The following is a 21146-nucleotide window of genomic DNA, read 5'->3' on the forward strand; positions in this document are numbered from 1 at the left end:
CTAATGTTGTAAACCTCAACATCTGGCAATAAACCCATTCTGATTCTGATTCTGATTCTGACTTCGAGCTGAATATGTACCATATCAGTACCACATGGATCTATTCTGAGAGCTACACAGGTACCTGTGTGATGGGGTGAGGGTGCTGTATGTGTAGCACTGTAGTACAGTGACATGTTCCCCTTTTTTTCAGAGAATCTCGGCCATGGATGGAGCTGCACAGCCTCATGAATACATTTTCATTGATGAAGCTGGATTCGACCTGAGCAAAACAAGACGACGGGGTCGTAATGTAATTGGCCAAAGGGCAATTGTGCACGTCCCAGGGCAGCGCGGGGGAAACATCACATTATGTGCCGCCATAAGCCTTCGAGGGCTTCTGCACCATCATGCAATACTAGGTCCATACAATAGCCAACACATACTCACATTTCTAGATGCTCTCCATGATATAGTTGTACAGAACAGAGCAGATCAGCCCAGGTTTGTGGTGATATGGGATAATGTCAGTTTCCATCGGGCTGCTCTGGTCCAGGCCTGGTTCTCCAACCACAATCAATTTGAAGTGGTATACTTGCCCCCTTACTCACCATTTTTAAACCCTATTGAGGATTTTTTTAGGCTTGGAGATGACGTGTATATGACCGCCAACCACATGCCCGCATGCCTCTTCTGCAGGCAATGGAACAGGCCTGCGGCGACATTCAGGTGACAGCAATCCATGGATGGTTTCGACATGCAAGAGGATATTTTCCCCGGTGCCCAGCGGGAGAGGACACTGCTTGCGATGTTGATGAGGTCCTGTGGCCAGACCCCAACAGACGGCGGGATCCATGAGCCCACGTATGCACAATTGTCATGGTTTTTTGTGTTTACAGTATAGTGTTTTTTCTATTGCAGTATTATTGTGTTGTTGTTGTTTTTTTTGCTTTATCTGAATTCATGGTACTGCGATGTACACTATTGAGTAGGTCTATTTGCGTTTTTGGTTGTTTGGAAATGTGTCTCCTGAAAATATGCCTTCTGAATGAACAATGGAAATCAAGGACTGCAGTGTTTTATGTAAAGAAGACTAGTGTGTTCCCCCTGATCTGTAAGTGTTTGCATATGATGCAAGTATGTGTCATTTTGTCAACAGAGTTACATTTTGACAAAGGAATGTCAGGTTTTGACAGCAGAGTTTAGGTTTTGGGAGTGGAGTTTCATTTTGGCACAGATGTGTATGGTATATTTCCCAGTGTTGTGTCGTGTTTACTTGTGTTTAGAGTTTTGGCACAATGAGCGACGTTTTGCCAAATGTGTTCAAGCAACGGGCAAAAACTGTAAAGCAGTACATGCTGCACATGCTTCCATGAAGCAGACCAGAGTATTATCCTTCTCTCTGTGTGGACAGTCTGCCTGACTCTGCCCAGTCAGTCAAGAAAAAGAGAGCTGCTACTAAAAGGCCCTTTAGTCCATCTGCTTTCAAACCCGATGTAAACTGCACCTGATCCAGACCCGATTATGACAGTAAATGGAGGGGCGACCTTGGCATGGAGTAGCAAACTGCACAAAGAAAGGCCCCAGCTGGTCCTATAACTAAAGTAAGTAAGGTGTGACAAAGTGACAGAGGCGGGAGGGACTACCTGTAGACTGGCTAGTAATCACGTAATTATTCAGTGTGATAAAATGCTCGTTTTGGCCAATATCCCGTTGTTTTGCTTCTTTGGTGGCAGATCTGTATTACTATCATTTGTAGTCAGTGAGGAAGCTGAATTATGTAATCATTCAGTATTTGTGAAATGTATGAATATATCAAACAGCATATTTTATACTAGTACACTTTATATCCTTTGCTACTGCATTGGTCTACCCACCCTTGCTGTGGACGATACCACCTACAGCAGTCATTGAACACCAGTCCTGGTGTGGATTCCTTTTACTCACATACAGAAGCAGAAAACACACAAAAACCAGCCAGGACACCCAAGCTGTCTAAAAATCTTCTACTTTATTCGATAAGATAAATGTTTTTGTAAAACATTCAATAAAAAAATGATCTACAATTTATTGCTCGTTGTCATCTTCACACTAGGAATTTTGATCTGATGCATAATATCTTTTTTCCAAACCACTCTCACGAGGAATATGTTGCTAGATATTTAGACAAGGTTTTATGTTGTCATTATAGTAGTTATAACATACATACATACCCACGTTCAGAGTATATTAAAAAAAAACAAGTAAAGTTACAGTAGCTAGACAGAAAAAAACAGACGAGGGACAGGCAGACTCAGGAGTCCTCTCATGTACTTGTTACTTTAGCCTGCAGTGGCCAGCATTTGTTGCTTTCCCAGAGTGAGTGTTAAACCTTTAGAGCAATTTCAGGGGGATCAGTAGGTATTAGACTTAATATTAGACTCTTTTATGTAGACGATCGTGTTTAATAGCTCTTTATGGGTAACACATGTGTTCAAATGGAGTTTTTAATGTCCGAAAAATAAAATACTGCTCATCCATCCAATCACGGAGCAGCATTTGGGGGAAACACAAAAAGAAGAGATTCATGAGGATGACCTGAGGCTCCGCTGTCCCGAGTCCTTTAGAGAATCCCACATCCTTGCCGCGCCTCCCCTCATACACATTCTCACTAAGCAGTGTATCTGTGTCTGTGTGATGCAGCTGTGCGTGTGTGCTTTACAGTACACATGGGAGCCTAAAGTCCAAATTTCTTTTGTAAAACATGGACGCACAAACACACAGTTACAGTCGCATGCACGCGCAACCGCCGCCTGTTCTGCAGTCGGCAGCGATGTCTGGACATCATGCCAACATATTTACATTCTCGTTTTAAGGAAACTGTGTACAAGGCAGTAGTAGATGGTGATCCGGCAAGGTGAAGAAGTCGTTTTTGGTCGTTTTTGTGATATATTTTGTTTTAATCTTGGAGGGCGGGATTGAGGAAGAGGGAGCGGAGACGCAGGAAACAAGAAAAAAAAGAAACGTGAAGAAGAAGAAATCTTGTCAATAAATAAATAAATAAGTTAATAAGTTAAACTGGTCTGTCTGTACATGTGTCAAGAGAGACAATATGTGCATATATGTTTCTGTGTTGGTTGTCATGTCTGTATTTGTGTGTGCTTATATTGTGTAGCCTTTAGGGGCTGTAGCTACGGAGGAGAAGGAACTCAAACCCCTCCAGAGACCCAGAGTTCTGCTCTGACAGCACAAACAGAGCTGCTATGACACTCAACAACAACACTGTGTGCAGGACTAGATGGGATAACCATGCTTTATGAGCTATTTTAAAACTACATATGAAAACCTGCAGGAGTCACACTGAGCGGAGAGCTGTGAAAGCTTCTTGGGTCCATGCAAGTTGTTTATCGCACGTAAAGGCTGGAGTTTCAGTCACTGGCTGTAAATTTAGTCTGTGGGAGATATTTTGCGAACGTTTCATGTGTTATGTTACGTTATGCATTAAGGTGGTCCAGCAGAGTGCTGAGAAGGGAGCCCGTCCGCCGACTTTCGAAGCTCACAAGTACACCAGTTTCACACTTCTCCCTGATTTTTTCTTTCTTTCCATTCTTCTGTTACTTTCGTCACTTTTCTAGCGTGAGAGCTTAACAAAGCTGAACACTGTGGGTGCCTTAGAGAAAAGACTGTCAGGAAGTGTGCACCATTATACAGATTTCACCCTGCATTCGAGTGTGGCAGTTCTGAACCTCTACAGACATTCTGCACAGAGTCACAGAGACCATGCAAAGGCTTGTTTCCACATTTAAATCATTTAAATGAGTCTGTTTTGTGTGTAAAAGTCTCATCTGTAACTGTTTGTTAATTACACTTGTAGATATAAAATTAGCTTTTTGATGACTTGTGTGTCCCGTGAGAACCTATAAAGACTTGCAGTTTATAGTAGGACAAGATATCGGTCATGGCCTGCTCCGCAATCGTGTAATGGACTACAACTGCCCCCAAGCTAAAGCTTTGAATATGGAGAAAAATACAAAGAAAGATACACTAAACCATACCAGCTGCCCACACAGGCAGCATAACAGAATGCTCTCTACCTGTGATATATACTTTGCAGCCCAAAGCACATTTTTACATCTTTTTTCCTGTTTTATTTAAACACGTAACTACTGTAAGCTCTGTAAGCTACACCAACCGTGCAGACGTGCTGCTGAAGCTACTCCTCCTATAATCATTCATGCATCGTTGATGGATTGGATAGCTATTAGACACTGAAAAAGCTAAATGAACATGCACTTCAGATGAAATGAAATGTGTCTGTGCAGACTACTTTGGAAAGTAGTGCGTGGACATGTTTCATCTGTATCTTTGTGTTAGCACATTGGTCAATTTGCTCTGCCATTTTCAGTTATCCGGTCTTTAAGTGATGAGGTGATGAATCCTGCCCAAACTACCCTGCGTTTAATAAGGCTTTTGTGTTTTTAACATGTTTCAATGCTTTGTGTCTTGTTGTTTTTAATCTCAAAAAGCTCCTACAAACAGGCAGTGATCACTGTCGGCCTCTGTCGGTTTTTATTACCGCTATTCACTTTAAAGCTCAGTTTTTAAAACCTTACGATGTAACTACAGCCCAGCCCGTGCAGCAGTAAATTAATGACTAACCTCGTGTTGTGGATGGATTATCTCAGTTGTTCTCCTGACTGAAGTTTGGTCCGTTTACAGCATCCTGCCATGCGATTGCATTTGTCCCTAACCATCGGGAATCTTCACGTTAACTTTTATCGAGTGAAAATAGTTAGCGTTCATCCTCCAGCGTTACTGCTTATATTATGCTAACATAGCTGTGTCGCTAGCGATCACGTAGCACATCATTATATACCAGCTAGCCCAACTTCAGTAAACCCTATAAACTTCACTGCTGTTTGGTTTCCTGTCTTCATTTATGTCGGAAGTGACAGCAGAGCTGTACGTCTTAATTTGTTTAAGAAATCCCTCGCTCAGAACATGCTATATTATATTTAGATGGAAACTAGCGAGCTAACTCCCTGCTAACTTTTAAAGCCATTAAATTTCATGAATTCTATTTTCATGGATGCCTGGTTGTTAAACTTAATTGTTACACCTGGTAGAGCAGAACGCTGATCATTTTATTACAGATGAAAGAATTTATACAGTTTTTAACTCTCAGTGATCGTTTGACCTGCAGCGGAGTTTGGGCCCAGACACAGCTAATGACGTCATACTTAAAGACGGGATAAACAGGTACAGGGTCGTCACTGTCACCCTGCACTGCACTGGAGCAGAGCTGGAAGCGATTTACATGTAGCTTAGGAAAAGGAAGCCGCGCAACTATTGCTAATGGCGATGCTAATGGTCATGCTAATGGTGAATCTAGCTAAATGTGATGCTAATGGTGATATTAGCTTGTATTTGGTTGAAAGGCTGTCAAAAGAAAAGGAGATGTGTTTACTTACAAATCACTATCTTATCAGTTCTTAGTTCATTTTTTTTCATCAAAGACTTTATTAATTCGGTTTAAAGGGGTCTGACTCGTTATATTGTAATGGTGGTCATTTCCAGTATGGAACAAAATTCCCCCAGCAGATCTACAGTCAGTCTGGCAGTGAGAACGTGACTCCATTACACATCTTTAACGCATTTAGGAAATTTAGGAAGAAAAAAACTGCAAAGGGAATAAGCTTGTGACTGGCAGCTGCATAAATAAAAGTTGTCGTATATTCATATAAAGACACGTAGTACAAGTATCGATCACTTCTGTCATATCATAAAAACGATGCATTGCCGTGGCAGGATTAAACTTGCAGTGTTAAGTGTGTGAATGCGTGTCTCTGTCAGCGTGTATTTCTGTGCCCTTGGGGTGTGTTTTTGGGGAGAGGGTTAGGTTTGCCAGCTGTTGTACATTCACGGTGAGAGGTTAGGTGGCGCTGTCCTGCCGGTGCATTCACAGGATCAGCTTCAGGGGTCATCTGTAGGGCATGTGTGTTGAAATTCAAGGGTCATTAAATGGTTAAATCTAAAGAAGGATGCATTTTCCTTTCTCCACCCAGGGGTTGTTCTTCATCAGCTCCGGGTTCAGGAAGGGATCCTCTGGGACACCATCCTCTATCCATTTTACCAAACTGTGTGGAGAGAAAAATAGAAAGAGCGGCATTTTTTAAATTCCTGTGGTATAGTCTTACCACAATCTGTCCTCTATCCGCTTTCCCATATAAGGCAAAAGGACAAGGATAAACTGAGCGACCATAAGTAACTAATTATATTCAATTTTGCAACTTTTGTTTGTGTACTTTAGTTCTAACGTACAACTCTGTTTCTTATTAAGAGCAGACGTTTATGATTTTGAATTTGAAGCCAGCAGAAAATAAAAAATAAAATAAAAAAAGCATTTTTTCTACTGCCTTGCATGACCTCTTCTTTAGTGTCTGCAGTAGTTTGAAACACAAAATGTTGTCCCATTCATGCTTAGCTGAACAGTTTGGACTATGCTTTTGAAATAAGTGCAGAGGGAGGTCTTGCATTGTCTTAGTGAAATAGGCCTGACACTGTGTGGATGGCAGCATGTGTTGCTCCTAAACTTTAAATCCCATAATGTCACAGATGTCGGCATCAAATTCAAAATGAACACGTTAAACAAAAGCAGGTTCTCAGTTTCATTCTCTTTTTGAATGTACATTTTATAACATATATATATAACTGTTTATTCTTTTGCATCCTGTGAACAACAACATTAAGGCAATTACACACACAGAGCACTGAGAAAAAGTGACAGTAAATTCTAGCAGTGTGCATTCTGGGCTACAAGCGGTCTGATTGGTCAGATCTGTTGATCTGGATTTGAAAAATCATTTTTGATTTTACATGTCTGGTGTGAAAAGGCCCAGTGCTGATGAAATGCTTCCTTGGGTGTTTAATCTGATGGGACTGCAGAGAGAGGGCGAGACAGATAAACTTAGTGGTGAAGCCAAACAGTACCAAAGCCGATCTATAGCAGCTCACAGACTCCCTAAGACGCCATCATGCTCATCTGGAGCATGCCCAGATGTTACTGACAGTGCATACAGGCATGCGGGGGAGCATACACAGTGCTGAGCCACATTATGGAAGCAAGTACATGGCTTGACTTCTGACTGAGCCCCATTTGCTGATGAGGGAACTTGAACTTGGTCTCAAAACTATACACAAACTAGTACTAATTTAAAATAATGCACTGAATTAATGAGTAAGACGACACAACCAGAGATAGTAACAGCTAGTATAGCTCTATTTTCTCTCCCCAGCCTCTTCCTGTAAATGCAGTTACCAGTGTGTTCGGCATATTTAGCTAAAACAAATATCTTCCCTTTTCAATCTGAGAGGCTCAGAGCGATTTATCTTTTTTTGTGCACAGTTGATTTCAGGGTCGTGAACTCTGCGCAGCACAGCAGTGGAGTAACTACTCACTCAGTCACTGTTTTGGAGGACTTCTCTCTTTTGAAGGCCAGCTGGTACTTGAGGCTCTCCACCTCCTTCTTCATCTGGGGCAGGTCCATCTCATCCATGGCTGCAGCTTGTTGTAGGGCTTTTCTGCCTGTACAAAGTGGGAGGAGGCCACAGTTATATTTATATAGAGCGCTGTCAAATAGCAGGCAGACACGCTCAATACATCTGTGCCCTGCAGCAAGAACACCACAAAGTGCATCTGATTTATGACTGCTGCTTAGTGATTCCACCTACAGGAGGGAGAATAGAGGCTGGTATGTTCATAGAGTACAACCGAGCTGCCAAAAATTTGACAGACTCTCTTAACTCTACAGGATACATTCGTTTGATTTCTTTTGTGTTTTTTGGGCTTCATGTTTCCACTTCCATGGCTTTAATGAATACTTTGGTAATTTCATACTAAGGTCACAAAATTTTTTGCGTCTGTACTCAAAAGGAGGAAAAGGACAGCATGTATTTGTGCTCAATCTAATCTTTCTCCTGTGCTATTGTGTGTACATGTTCAGTGCTGTCCCAACACACCCACAGACACACCCACAGACACATGATATTGCACCATATTTACCACAATCAAATGTGTGAAATTGGGTTAGCAAGCGAGCAGAGTCTAACTTAAAAATGGTGGGTAAGCTGATAAAATCGTAACTAAATGTAATTGATATATAGCTTTAATAAGTAATACCAATGAATAAACATTTCTAGTTAAACCTAAAGAATAATTGGTTACATTTGAAAATCCAGAAACCTAAAAATGTTAAAGTTAGCTAAAAGTTAGCTAAAAGTTAAAGCTAAAGTTAGTTCTGTGGTTTCAACGGAAACTTGAAACAGCAGCCTAAAAAATAACAGCTCAATTTTATATTACGGGTCCATATAAGCAAACATTTACAGAAAATGTTTCAGCAGTATTTACAGTGGGGCAAAAAAGTATTTAGTCAGCCACCGATTGTGCAAGTTCCCCCACCTAAAATGATGACAGAGGTCAGTAATTTGCACCAGAGGTACACTTCAACTGTGAGAGACATAATGTGAAAAAAAAATCCATGAATCCACATGGTAGGATTTGTAAAGAATTTATTCGTAAATCAGGGTGGAAAATAAGTATTTGGTCAATAACAAAAATACAACTCAATACTTTGTAACATAACCTTTGTTGGCAATAACAGAGGTCAAACGTTTACTATAGGTCTTTACCAGGTTTGCACACACAGTAGCTGGTATTTTGGCCCATTCCTCCATGCAGATCTTCTCGAGAGCAGTGATGTTTTGGGGCTGTCGCCGAGCAACACGGACTTTCAACTCCCGCCACAGATTTTCTATGGGGTTGAGGTCTGGAGACTGGCTAGGCCACTCCAGGACTTTCAAATGCTTCTTACGGAGCCACTCCTTTGTTGCCCGGGCGGTGTGTTTTGGATCATTGTCATGTTGGAAGACCCAGCCTCGTTTCATCTTCAAAGTTCTCACTGATGGAAGGAGGTTTTGGCTCAAAATCTCACGATACATGGCCCCATTCATTCTGTCCTTAACACGGATCAGTCGTCCTGTCCCCTTGGCAGAAAAACAGCCCCATAGCATGATGTTTCCACCCCCATGCTTCACAGTAGGTATGGTGTTCTTGGGATGCAACTCAGTATTCTTCTTCCTCCAAACACGACGAGTTGAGTTTATACCAAAAAGTTCTACTTTGGTTTCATCTGACCACATGACATTCTCCCAATCCTCTGCTGTATCATCCATGTGCTCTCTGGCAAACTTCAGACGGGCCTGGACATGCACTGGCTTCAGCAGCGGAACACGTCTGGCACTGCGGGATTTGATTCCCTGCCGTTGTAGTGTGTTACTGATGGTGACCTTTGTTACTTTGGTCCCAGCTCTCTGCAGGTCATTCACCAGGTCCCCCCGTGTGGTTCTGGGATCTTTGCTCACCGTTCTCATGATCATTTTGACCCCACGGGATGAGATCTTGCGTGGAGCCCCAGATCGAGGGAGATTATCAGTGGTCTTGTATGTCTTCCATTTTCTGATGATTGCTCCCACAGTTGATTTTTTCACACCAAGCTGCTTGCCTATTGTAGATTCACTCTTCCCAGTCTGGTGCAGGTCTACAATACTTTTCCTGGTGTCCTTCGAAAGCTCTTTGGTCTTGGCCATGGCGGAGTTTGGAGTCTGACTGTTTGAGGCTGTGGACAGGTGTCTTTTATACAGATGATGAGTTCAAACAGGTGCCATTCATACAGGTAACGAGTGGGGGACAGAAAAGCTTCTTACAGAAGACGTTACAGGTCTGTGAGAGCCAGAGATTTTCCTTGTTTGAGGTGACCAAATACTTATTTTCCACCCTGATTTACGAATAAATTCTTTACAAATCCTACCATGTGGATTCATGGATTTTTTTTTCACATTCTGTCTCTCACAGTTGAAGTGTACCTCTGGTGCAAATTACTGACCTCTGTCATCATTTTAAGTGGGGGAACTTGCACAATCGGTGGCTGACTAAATACTTTTTTGCCCCACTGTATATAGGTGGTGTTGATGAACCACCAAACAAGGATGTTGAGGTAACATGCTTGGAAAACAATATTTCCTGTTTATTAATTGATTGATTTTTTCTCTGTTTTCCCCCAGCAGCCACCCCCAAGGATTTGGTGAGTATTGAAAGAAATCTGTAAGCACCTAATACCAAAGCTTATCATCCATATCCACAGCCATAGTCATGTATGAGACATCTAAAGTACTGAAAGGCATAACTGAATTTTACGGCTCCTGATAGCTGTTGTCATCATGTTTGGGAACTGTCCTGCTCTTTTCATCCGCACAGGTTTCAAGCATCAGCGCAGCTATCAGTCAGATCGATCTTCTTCCTAAAGATCTTGAAATAAGTTCCTAAAACTATATGCAATTAGAAAATCTGATCCATCCATCCGACATAATGGGATCAGCACTTCTTTTACACAACCTGTAGAGACTAATGCATCAGTAATATGCACTGCAGGTCATATCCATTTCATCCATGGAAGTAAGAAATGCAATTAGCTAAAGTCAGAATCACTCCTATGGAGACAAAAAACATCAGTGTATTTTATCGTGAGATAAGAGATAACTGCAATTACAGGTCATGCCTTTTTGCCCCCTGCTGGCCATTGGAAAGAATGCAAATTTAAGCCACTTCTTGCTGGCTTTACTTTTCAATCTCGGAAGCTAATCTTTTATGTACAGTACTCTTACAGATTACTTTTTCTGCAATAATCTTGTAATAGAATGAGTTATTTTTATTGGTAATGTTGCTCCTTTATTGTAGGGTCTTTACCTTATAATATAAAACACTTTGAGGTCATTGTTGTGATTTGTTCCTATATAAATAAAACTGAACTGAATTGAATCATTAATCCTGCTGATCTGTTCCCATTAAAGAGTATATTCAGGTCCTGACATAACCCACTGAGGCACTCCTTACAAACAATGTATACATATATCTGTACCTGTACAGATCATCTGATTTACAATTAATAAACAATGCGACATTAATATCAGTTACAGGATCTCTCAGTGGCCAACTCTGCACAAAAGTGGAGTATTTTTTCTCTTCCGCAGCGTCTTTTTTGGTCCGTTCCTCCCTCCTGCTCTCTCTTGCTCCCCTCCCACGCTTTGTGTCCACTCCACTCTCTCAGTAATACGCAGCCCCTCTCGTACGTGTGCTTGTGCTTATGTACCCCCGTGTGTGCTTTTATGAGTCATGTGAGGATTCGGGTGAGATGAGTGCTTGTCTAGTCGGCACTCAGAATTGATCTTGTTGAGATCCTTCAGAATAGAAACAGCTATGGTATTTTTAAAGGGGCACTGAATAATGGTTGATACTACGCAGTTGTCCTTTATGACAGTTTAGTGAGTGAGGGCTTATATTCAGGCAGGAAACAGCGCCCCGAATCTGACAACTACTTCATGGTCTGGATCCAAAAGAAGCATCCAGTCAGTTGTCCAGCAAAGCCTGTCGTTTGCTATATGCTATATGCACAACTATCTTTTGAGAGACAGTTATGAACTTAAAATATAAAGACGTCATTGGTTTCTCCTCTTGTGCATAGCTTATTGCGCTCCTCTAGCAGAGGTCTGCTGCAGTCCATAGTTTGCAGGGAAGTTCCCAGCTTCCCTGCAAACTACTCACCAAACTGCAGCGAAACTTGAGGAAGACCAACAAGTCAGCATCTTTCATACTAACTACAGGGAACCACATCTCCTGGCGACCAACACAATCACAAGGAAGGTTTTGGTGCAGCACGATTTTGTGACCAATTTCACCCGGCAACAGCTGGCAGCCTCCAGCATCCACTCACCAGCTGGCCAGGGAATGTACATTTTCCCAGCAACCTTAAGTATCATCCCGTTCCATATGATCCTCTGACTTTGTATGAAAAGAACACAGCACTTGTATGTTTGCTTCATTTTTCACACCAGAGAGCTGCGTTCTTCTTTTATACCACCGATGGCTGCTGCTAGGCTAGCTTGAAATGTATCGCTCTGACATGTATTTCCCTAAATGAAAAATTATCCCTAACAGTAGTTAAACCCTGGAGTGAGATATGCACCAACTTGACATTTTGGCGCATTACAGTAAATGTACTAGTACAAGAGGCGATTGATACTATCAGGACAGTAATATTGAGCAACACAAAGCCGTAACTGGTTTTTAATGATTTTTCCCCTCTGAAAACTGATATTTAGGACTCTGGAACAGAATGAATCAATCATCACTCTGAACATGTGAAAGCCTCAGGCGTCAATGTAAAACACCGGCTGACATGTTTATTTATTTTTATCTTTAGCACGTCATTGCTATTTGAGAGACGGGTAAAAAGGTTGTGGTTTTAAAAAAGAGGCAAGATTGAGAGAGACGAGGAGAGATGCGCAATCGGTGAGTCGGTGAGGTGCACACGCGTGTGAGTATGAGGAAAACACCAGGTGCAATATTACACGACAATGTGTGTGTGTGTCTTACCAATATTAGACACACAGGACTAGAGCGGTGGCTAGTTCCCGGCTGAGATCAGGTTTCAGCAGCATCCTCTAGAGACAACACTGGGATTGGATGCTTTCCTCCATCTAACTCTATCACTCACCATCTCCTTCATCCCTGTTTTCACTCTCTACCTGTTCTTCTTTTTCACATTTATTTGTCTGCTCCATCCTTCTCTCTCCACTCCTCTCAGCCTCCTTCTCTTATTTCTTCTCTGGCAGCGTCTCTGTTTGACTCCTTTCTTTTTTATTTATTTGTTTTATTTTTGCACCACTTATTGATCGCCTCCCTGGTTTTTTTCTTTCACTTATTCTCTTCCCTGATCTATGTTACTCCTGTCCTGGGAAGGCAGGTGTAGATTCCCTTTACTGCACAAGTCTTAAAATGAAAATGGAATATGGTAAATGGCCTGCATTTGTATAGCGCTTTTCTAGTCCATAGGACCCCAAAGCGCTTTACACTACATTCAGTCATCCACCCATTCACACACACATTCACACACTGGCGATAGCAAGCTACAAATGGAATATTTGCCTTTGTTTGAACAAAATACCAGCGAGTGATGATGCCCGGTGGAAATGTTAACCCGTGATGTCGCTCATCACAAAGTGTTTGAGTCTTAGCTTGGAATTAAAGATAACATTTAGGTGGCTACAGTAGCAACGTCACTGTACAAGCTGTATCAAATATTTCACTGGAAACGTCAAACATCAACAAGCAGAACAATATTCCCGACACGAAGAGAGAGAGTGGAGTTTGGAAAGCGTGGAGAACACAGACATCTGTCACTACAAGTCATTTCCTCCATCCTCCCACCACCACCACCGCTGCTGCTGATGTGGATTTACTGCCTGCAGGTAATGCTGAGAAAGAAAGGGGGGGGGCTGCTGTTTCAAACTGTTACGTTTACAAGAATCTGCCAAATTTCGAGATGCATGGCACAGTCAGCGTGCAGTTTCACTAACGAGACAGATTTCAAGCCATTAAACGAGTCCAGCAATTTCATCAGGATACTGTAAAAGGCGCCTAAAGCACCAGAAGTTTAAAGGTCAAGTTCAGTGACTGCAGTTAGCAGAGGTGAGACCTCGCAGACAGCTACAGCTCCCTGTGTTGGCGCGTCTGTCAAAGCAACCATGCCCTCAACTGTAAACGCCATAGCTGTCATGAAGGGAGAAACTATCCATAGATCCCAAAACACGTTTTTAAAGCTGTAAACGTGCTTTTTAGTGCTTTATTGTCACTTTTACATGGAGTCTGTGGGGACTGACTCGTCAACAGAGTCAGTCTCAAGTGGCCGTTAGAGGAACTGCAGCGTTTGGCACCTCCACGTTGGCTTGATCTTTCAGCTCTGCAGTCTGCTAGAGACGACTCAGTCATAATTATTTATGTTTATGTTTTATCCGCTACTTTTGTTGCTGTAATTATATTACTGAAGCTGATCGCAAAGGAAAGCAATGGAAAAGCTCATCAGTGATTATTTAAATGTTACATTTGGTATTGTCATTTTGCAGTTAAAAAAAAAAGCGTATGATTTTTAAAAAACGTTTATTTTCTTCAGAGTATTTTGGTTGCTACAAATAAGTAGATTAAAAATGCGATTGTGTATAAGGGCTAATTTGGATGCTAATTCCCAGCTTATGCTCGGAAAGTCATGCACTGACCCCCCTCCCAACTACAGCCTTTTTTTCTGGGAACAACAAGAATGCCAAAACTGAATTATACAATTATACTACCAGAAGTAATGAGAAAAATTCGTCTATCATAAACAGTCATTGAATGAACCCAAGAATTAAACGTCGTCTTCATGCCAGCTATTTCTTTCTTTCTATCATACACCTTTGTCTCTCTCCATCTCCAATTACTTTGAATGGGACTGGATGAATAGCCAACTGTGTAAATATGTCTGTGTTTATCTGGTAAAGCTCTGCTTTAGACAGCCTTTAAACGCCACACAGAGTAAATAATGGAAAGACTCCACCATTATACTGCCATGTGGTTTACTGATATCTTACTCTGTGGGCTTTGAATCAGAAAAGATCAAGAACTCTGCTGCGTTCTCGCTCCCATCCTTTCGCTGCTCTCTGATATCTGTTTCTGACTGTCTCAGGCAGTTAATCTGTCGCTTCTCACAGCAGTCGTCTCCGTTTTTTTGTTCTCCGGCCAATTATGGCAGTTGTGGAAAAAAACTATCAATTATATCCCATTTACTCTAAACCAGCAGTCACGTGTAATGGTGCTTGTGATGTATATTAAAACATCAATAAATCAGAGTCAAATTTATTGCGATCCCTTGCTAATGTTACTCTAAACTAATCTCATAAGCCCTGCATTGTTTACTATCACAGGGAAGACCCCGGCTTCCTCGTAGCTTCTATCACCACACTTACGAGGATGAGCATGTCGGAAGTCTTTCCCCCTCCATCACAGCACCATCGACTAGCTTCACATTCACACAGGATATCGTAAGGGTGTGTAATGGATGTACAGCGCTCTTTTTGTCACAGAACCAAACAGGCACTCCACAGCCAAAGCTCACAGCACTGTTGATATTGTCAGTTAGTTGACAAAGTCTGATGTGTGTGTTTTTGTTTTTTCTAGCTCATCCTGTAGTTCTGCCGGGTTCATCGAGCCGTGACAGCCTGCATGAACCGGGCAACATGCAGTAAAGCATGAAGCGGTCAGGATGAGAGTCGGAACAGTTCACCTTCACGTTTGGAGCAAGTTACTGTACCAACCAAGGGCAGTAGAGTGTCATGGGGACACTCACAGTTTTCTCAGATATTACAAGCTACCTGAAAATGATGGAAACGACCTTGTTGTAATCAAGCAAAGTGGGAATGTGAGAAAATTCCCTCTGGAGTCGAGCATGTTAAAATACTTGCTCAGCACTTAACTTGGCTATACATCTTAGCATTGTTAGAGTCGAGAGAGCGTGCTGCTTTTTATGAATGTGGAATGATCCTGAGTGTAGGTGGATCATTTGCACAAGCATCGTGTAAGAAAGCTGCACACTTCCCAGGAGGGGAATGTAGGCAATGTAGTTGTTGGAAACACAGCTTTGTTATCTCGTAATGAAGTCAGATAAGTAAAATAAACTACCAGGACCATCAGGCGCATTAAGCGAATCAAAGAAGTCAGATAAATCAAACTTTATTCAACTCATTCTTCTTGCTTCCTCCACTTCTGTACCATTGATTCATTAATGTTGAATTCTCTGCAGCTGCTCTATGTTGTTGCAGTATATTAATGACTAACCTCGTATTGTGGATGGATTATCTCAGTTGTTCTCCTGACTGCAGTTTGGTCCGTTTACAGCATCCTGCCATGCGATTGCATTTGTCCCTAACCATGAAGAACCTTCACGTTAACTTTTATCAAGTAGAAAAAAAGTTAGCGTTCATCCTCCAGCTTCACTGTGTTTATGCTATGCTAACATAGCTGTGTCGCTAGCGATCACGTAGCATATCGTTATATAGCAGCTAGCCCAACTTCCGTAACCCTACAAACATCACTGGTGTTTAGTTTTCTGTCTTCATTCATGTTGGAAGTGATAGCAGAGCTGTACGTTTGAATTTTTCAGAAATCTCTCAGTCAGAACATGCTATATCATGTTTAGGTAACTAGTGAAACTAGCGAGCTAACTCCCTGCTAACTTCTAACTCTGTTAAATTTAATAAATCCTGTTTTCATGGATGCCTGGATGTTAAACTTAATTGTTACACCTGGTAAAGCAGCAACGCTGATCATTTTATTACAGATGAAAGAATTTGGACAGTTTTTAACTCTCAGTGTGCTGCAGTTTTGGACCCAGATTACTCCACGAGGCTCCTGACTACGGTAGCTGTAATGCTCAGACAATCCATCAAGCGGTGCGGCTTCGTAGCTTACCAAACTAAAATATTTTTGACAGATTTTTGAGCCAGTAAGCACAACCAGAATTCATACATAAGGCGCACCAGATTATAAGGCGCACTGTCAATTTTTCAGAAAATCAAAGGATTTCAAGTGCGCCTTATAGTGCGGAAAATACGGTAGTTGGATGCGGTGGTCATTTTGTAGCTCAGGCGGTGTAAACTTTCTTTGTCGGTTTTAATAGATTTTGTTCATTTTACATCTCTTTAAAAGAATTCTGCCTCTTGGTGCTCGAAACATGAAAAACACTTTTCCAAAACATGGCGTTCACCTTCACTGTTACCCTCAAAAACATGTTTGACCTGGATGCAGCTCTGAAATATGACTTAGAAAAGAGAAACTAGGGTTACCCCTAACAGGTTTCCCAGGGGGGAAAGAGTTGACCGGCTTTTAGCGATGATGGCTTTGCTCTTACCACACAGGTAGTTCAGAGCAGTAATATATGGTGTTTGGTCAAGGTGTGGCTGTCTTTGCAGAGCTCACTGCAGTGTATACAGAGCTGTAAGTTTAAACTGGGACACTTTGCCATGAATGGAGGTCATCTTTTTCTTAAGAGTCTGCTCAAGTTTTATAAAAGATGAAGAACAAGTTAATTACATGTTCTTTATAAAAAAAAATCAACTATTTCTATGAACTGAATCTGTTTTCAGTATTTTGATAACTCACAGTGCCTCAAAAATGTAACATTTAGTCAGACTCTGGGTCTGCATTAAAAAGGCTGTCACATATCTGTGTATGCCTGAAGCTTTTAAAAAGATATATTTGGGTTTGTGTGTGTGAAGGTTAAAGTGGGGTGGTTGTTTTAAGAGAGGGTATATAGGTCACGTAGCGATTTGGGTCAAAAGCATCCAGAGATTAACCTTTACCCCCCGTCTCCTCTGCTATCTCGCCCCTCACATATACTATAGATATGTGTGTGTGTGTGATGGAGAGAGTGGAGCAGGTCTATTGTGAGGTACTGCTGTTGAATGCTTAACTCGTGGTCCTTCTGACTGCTATGATTATAGCTCAAGGTTAAATTAGAAAGCCAAGGATAAAAGTGTGAAAGTGTAAGAGTTGGTGGAAGGTAAGGCCAAAGCAAAAATAAATAAATTGTGACAGATAAGGATAAGTAAGAGGCAGAGAGGCTGATGATGGAAACAGAATGAGAGCCTCCTCTTGCCTCTATAGCTACTGCATTGTAAATAGAAGCTAAAAATAGAAAGGAACATAGAAAGGAACAGGCAGAGCTCTTCTGACCAGCTGAGAGTGGCGAGTAAGAAAGAAAGAAGAGGCTCCTTGTAGTTAAACTGAAGATGAGATGCTGCTGAGGATAATAAATGCCAGCTTCTGACAGATGATGTTTGAGCTTTTACAACCAGCTAATCTCTTCAGCAGCACTTCAGTGAGCTCTGAAGTGGCTGGGATCAGTCCAGATGTTATCACACTAGTGGGGCCCTGTCTGCATGAGGGAAACATCCAATCAATGGAACCTGATCAATGCAGGCATGAACTAGATTGGATGGAATTAATGTTTGCGTGCATGTTTTTGTTTGGGTGTATGCGTGTTCCCCACAGGGCCACGCATACACTAGGGGTGGCGGTGCCTGCCCCAGAACACAAGACAACGGCAAAGAGATGCAAAGCTTACACCTATACACCAAAGACGACAGGAGTGAGAGCACCAACAGCTATAAGTAGAGATAAAACGTGTAGAAAGAGATAGAACGCAATCGCAAAGAGATCGAAAACAACACACATGTAAAATCTATAGTAAATTTGTTTTAAGACGATCTCTTTGTGACGGAAATTGAAAACTGCAAAAATCCGCTGCAAAGAAATGAACCACAGAGAGACACAAACAGCTGTGAGTAGAGAAAACCATGGCAAAGAGAGGTGAATGAGATGCAAACGTACCACAGAGACACACATTACATACCACAATGAAGAGGCTTGGTATTAATGAACTACAAAGCACTCAGCCATAAAACGGAAAATAAAAAAAATAATAAAAAGGAGAGACGATCTTCTCAGTCTGGGGGTTGTGCAGCTTTTATATCTTGATCCAGGGGTCCACGTTCTCATAACCAGACGGTTTTAGGTCATTTTAAGTTTACTATCCTTTTATTACCAAAGAAAAAGTGTAAAAATTAAAATCTTCACAACTCTTCACTCCCTCCCTAAAAACGTCGTCCGGAGCACCATCTATCCCCAGAACAGGGTCAAAAGAGGCCAGGGAGAGAAAAGGGAGGAGGAGGAGGAAGAGAAAGTGCAGAGGACAAATATAAGTTTTATGTAACATTCGTGGGTTCTGTATAGCCTGCGTGGTTGCAGTTTGTGAAGTACGCACGGAAAAAACCCAGCCTATGACACAGATGCATAAGGAGTGTACTTATCGTCTTGCCCAGATTAAAATAAAATCCACAGTTTCATTTAGGGGTCAGTTTGACCTCCGTGCTTTATGCGAATAGGCGAGCCTGTAATATTAATAAAGGCCCCGCTATGTTGGCAGAGCAGCCACAGAAGATAGTGTACGGTGGCATAATGTGGCTCTCCTACCTCACTGATGCGCTGGCGGAGGCTGTTGCTCTTTCCAAGTCTGACCGGTGCAGTTAAACTGGAGGAGAGGGCGAGAAGACAGCTGGCCTGACTCACGGAGACTGATTTCCCCCCTCTGCTAGAAAACAAATAGCGCACTTAATGTCCGTAGACTTAGTTTATCTCGGAGAGGCGGTGTGCACTCTCGGTATCCGCTGGAAAAGATCAGGGATAAAATCCGCAGTCTCCAGAGTAAAAGACGCGATGACGACCAGTCTGAAGCTGTCTGGAGCGCTGGAGGAGTCTCGCTGTTCGCCGGTAGTCCGGTTTGTTGCTGCAGCTGCTGAACCTGCACGAGAATGAGGCGGGGAAACGACAAGTTAACGATCTGGTCCCGTGCGCGCTCCGTCGTTCGCTGCCCGCTTCTCTGCTGGGATCCTCCTATATGAGCGCCAGTGCGCGCGCGCGTGAGTGTAGGAGCGAGAGGAAGAGTGTGTTCCCCCAGGATGCGTACGGAGAGTTGATAAGGCGAGGAAGGGGTGGGGGTATAAGCGCAGGTACAGCACAAGGGAAGACTTCTGTGTGTGTGCGTGCGCGCGTGTCCGTGCGCGCGCACGAGGACTCTTTTTGCCCCCATTGCCAGATCCTGGATTTCTGCCCTAATATGGCCACTTATAGCTTCAGAGCAGGAGAAAGATTTAGGTTTCCAGTCAAGAAAAAAGAAACACGTTTGCTTTATGTCACTTTTAAACCCTCTAAGACAACAGAAGAATCTGTTTGATCACACGGTTTGTATCAGCAACTAAAGGAGAGATTCGTTATTTTACTGCCAACCAGTCTGTATAACTCTTGAGTTACACCTTTGATTTAACCTTTAATGGCTCTCATCATCACGTGACAGAAGACACACTGAGTTTAGATTTATTGCTAAAGATGGATGTGGCTTACTGGTCCTTCTATCGGCCAGAACTCTGGTTGAAGAAAGAAGTTTTGTACAGCGATGCAGTATGGTCGTGCAAAGGTTGACTACTAGCTGAATTTAGAGTTCAAATGGAAGTATTGACAATAGTTACAGTGGCTTGCAAAAGTATTTTGCCCCCTTGAACTTTCCCACATTTTGTCACATTACAGCCACAAACATGAATCAATTTTATTGGACTTCCAGGTGAAAAACCAACACAAAGTGGTGCACACGTGAGAAGTGGAACCAAAATCAGACATGATTCCAAACATGTTTTACAAATCAATAACTGCAAAGTGGGGTGTGCGTAATTATTCAGCCCCCTTTGGTCTGAGTGCAGTCAGTTGCACATAGACGTTGCCTGATGAGTGCTAATGACTAAACAGAGTGCACCTGTGTGTAATCTAATGTCAGTACAAATACAGCTGCTCTGTGACGGCCTCAGAGGTTGTCTAAGAGAACATTGGGAGCAACGACACCATGAAGTCCAAAGAACACACCAGACAGGTCAGGGATAAAGTTATTGAGACATTTAAAGCAGGCTTAGGCTACACAAAGATTTCCCAAGCCTTGAACATCCCACGGAGCACTGTTCAAGCCATCATCCAGAAATGGAAGGAGTCTGGCACAACTGCAAACCTACCAAGACAAGGCCGTCCACCTAAACTCTCAGGCCGAACAAGGAGAGCGCTGATCAGAAATGCAGCCAAGAGGCCCATGGTGACTCTGGACGAGCTGCAGAGATCTACAGCTCAGGTGGGGGAATCTGTCCATAGGACAACTATTAGTCGTGCACTGCACAAAGTTGGCCTTTATGGAAGAGTGGCAAGAAGAAAGCCATTGTTAACAGAAACCATAAGAAGTCCCGTTTGCAGTTTGCCACAAGCCATGTGGGGACACAGCAAACATGTGGAAGAAGCTGCTCTGGTCAGATGAGACCAACATGGAACTTTTTGGCCAAAATGCAAAACGCTGCACATCACTCTGAACACACCATCCCCACTGTCAGATATGGTGGTGGCAGCATCATGCTCTGGGGGGGCTTCTCTTCAGCAGGGACAGGGAAGCTGGTCAGAGTTGATGGAAGATGGATGGAACCAAATACAGAGCAAGCTTGGAAGAAAACCTCTTGGAGTCTGCAAAAGACTTGAGACTGGGGCGGAGGTTCACCTTCCAGCAGGACAACGACCCTAAACATAAAGCCAGGGCAACAATGGAGTGGTTTAAAACAAAATATATCCATGTGTTAGAATGGCCCAGTCAAAGTCCAGATCTAAATCCAATCAAGACTCT

At 42.4% G+C, this 21146-nt stretch overlaps 2 protein-coding genes across 3 annotated transcripts in view; one reads left to right on the plus strand and one right to left on the minus strand.

Annotated features, from left to right (window-relative positions):
• LOC146670826 (uncharacterized) overlaps positions 1–21146 on the plus strand; it is a 411199-nt gene that overhangs the window by 93768 nt on the left and 296285 nt on the right. The gene's annotated exons all lie outside the window — the stretch shown is intronic.
• On the minus strand, positions 1978–19386 carry gng13b (guanine nucleotide binding protein (G protein), gamma 13b). 2 transcript variants are annotated; one of them, XM_085402923.1, is made up of 4 exons: positions 18914–19386; positions 18294–18559; positions 7417–7543; positions 1978–6095 (listed from the first exon to the last, which is right to left on the minus strand). In XM_085402923.1, the coding sequence occupies exons 3-4, from the start codon at positions 7512–7514 to the stop codon at positions 5990–5992; spliced, it is 204 nt and encodes a 67-aa protein (XP_085259049.1). In that variant the 5' UTR covers positions 7515–7543; positions 18294–18559; positions 18914–19386; the 3' UTR covers positions 1978–5989. The 2 variants fall into 2 exon arrangements, with proteins under 2 accessions (XP_085259049.1, XP_085259048.1); XM_085402922.1 differs by lacking the exon at positions 18294–18559 and having other exon boundaries at positions 18914–19383.

Source organism: Rhamphochromis longiceps, linkage group LG4 (genome assembly GCF_057381845.1).
Source record: "Rhamphochromis longiceps isolate RC_006_pf linkage group LG4, R_longiceps_female_GT1.1, whole genome shotgun sequence".
NCBI lineage: Eukaryota > Metazoa > Chordata > Actinopteri > Cichliformes > Cichlidae > Rhamphochromis > Rhamphochromis longiceps.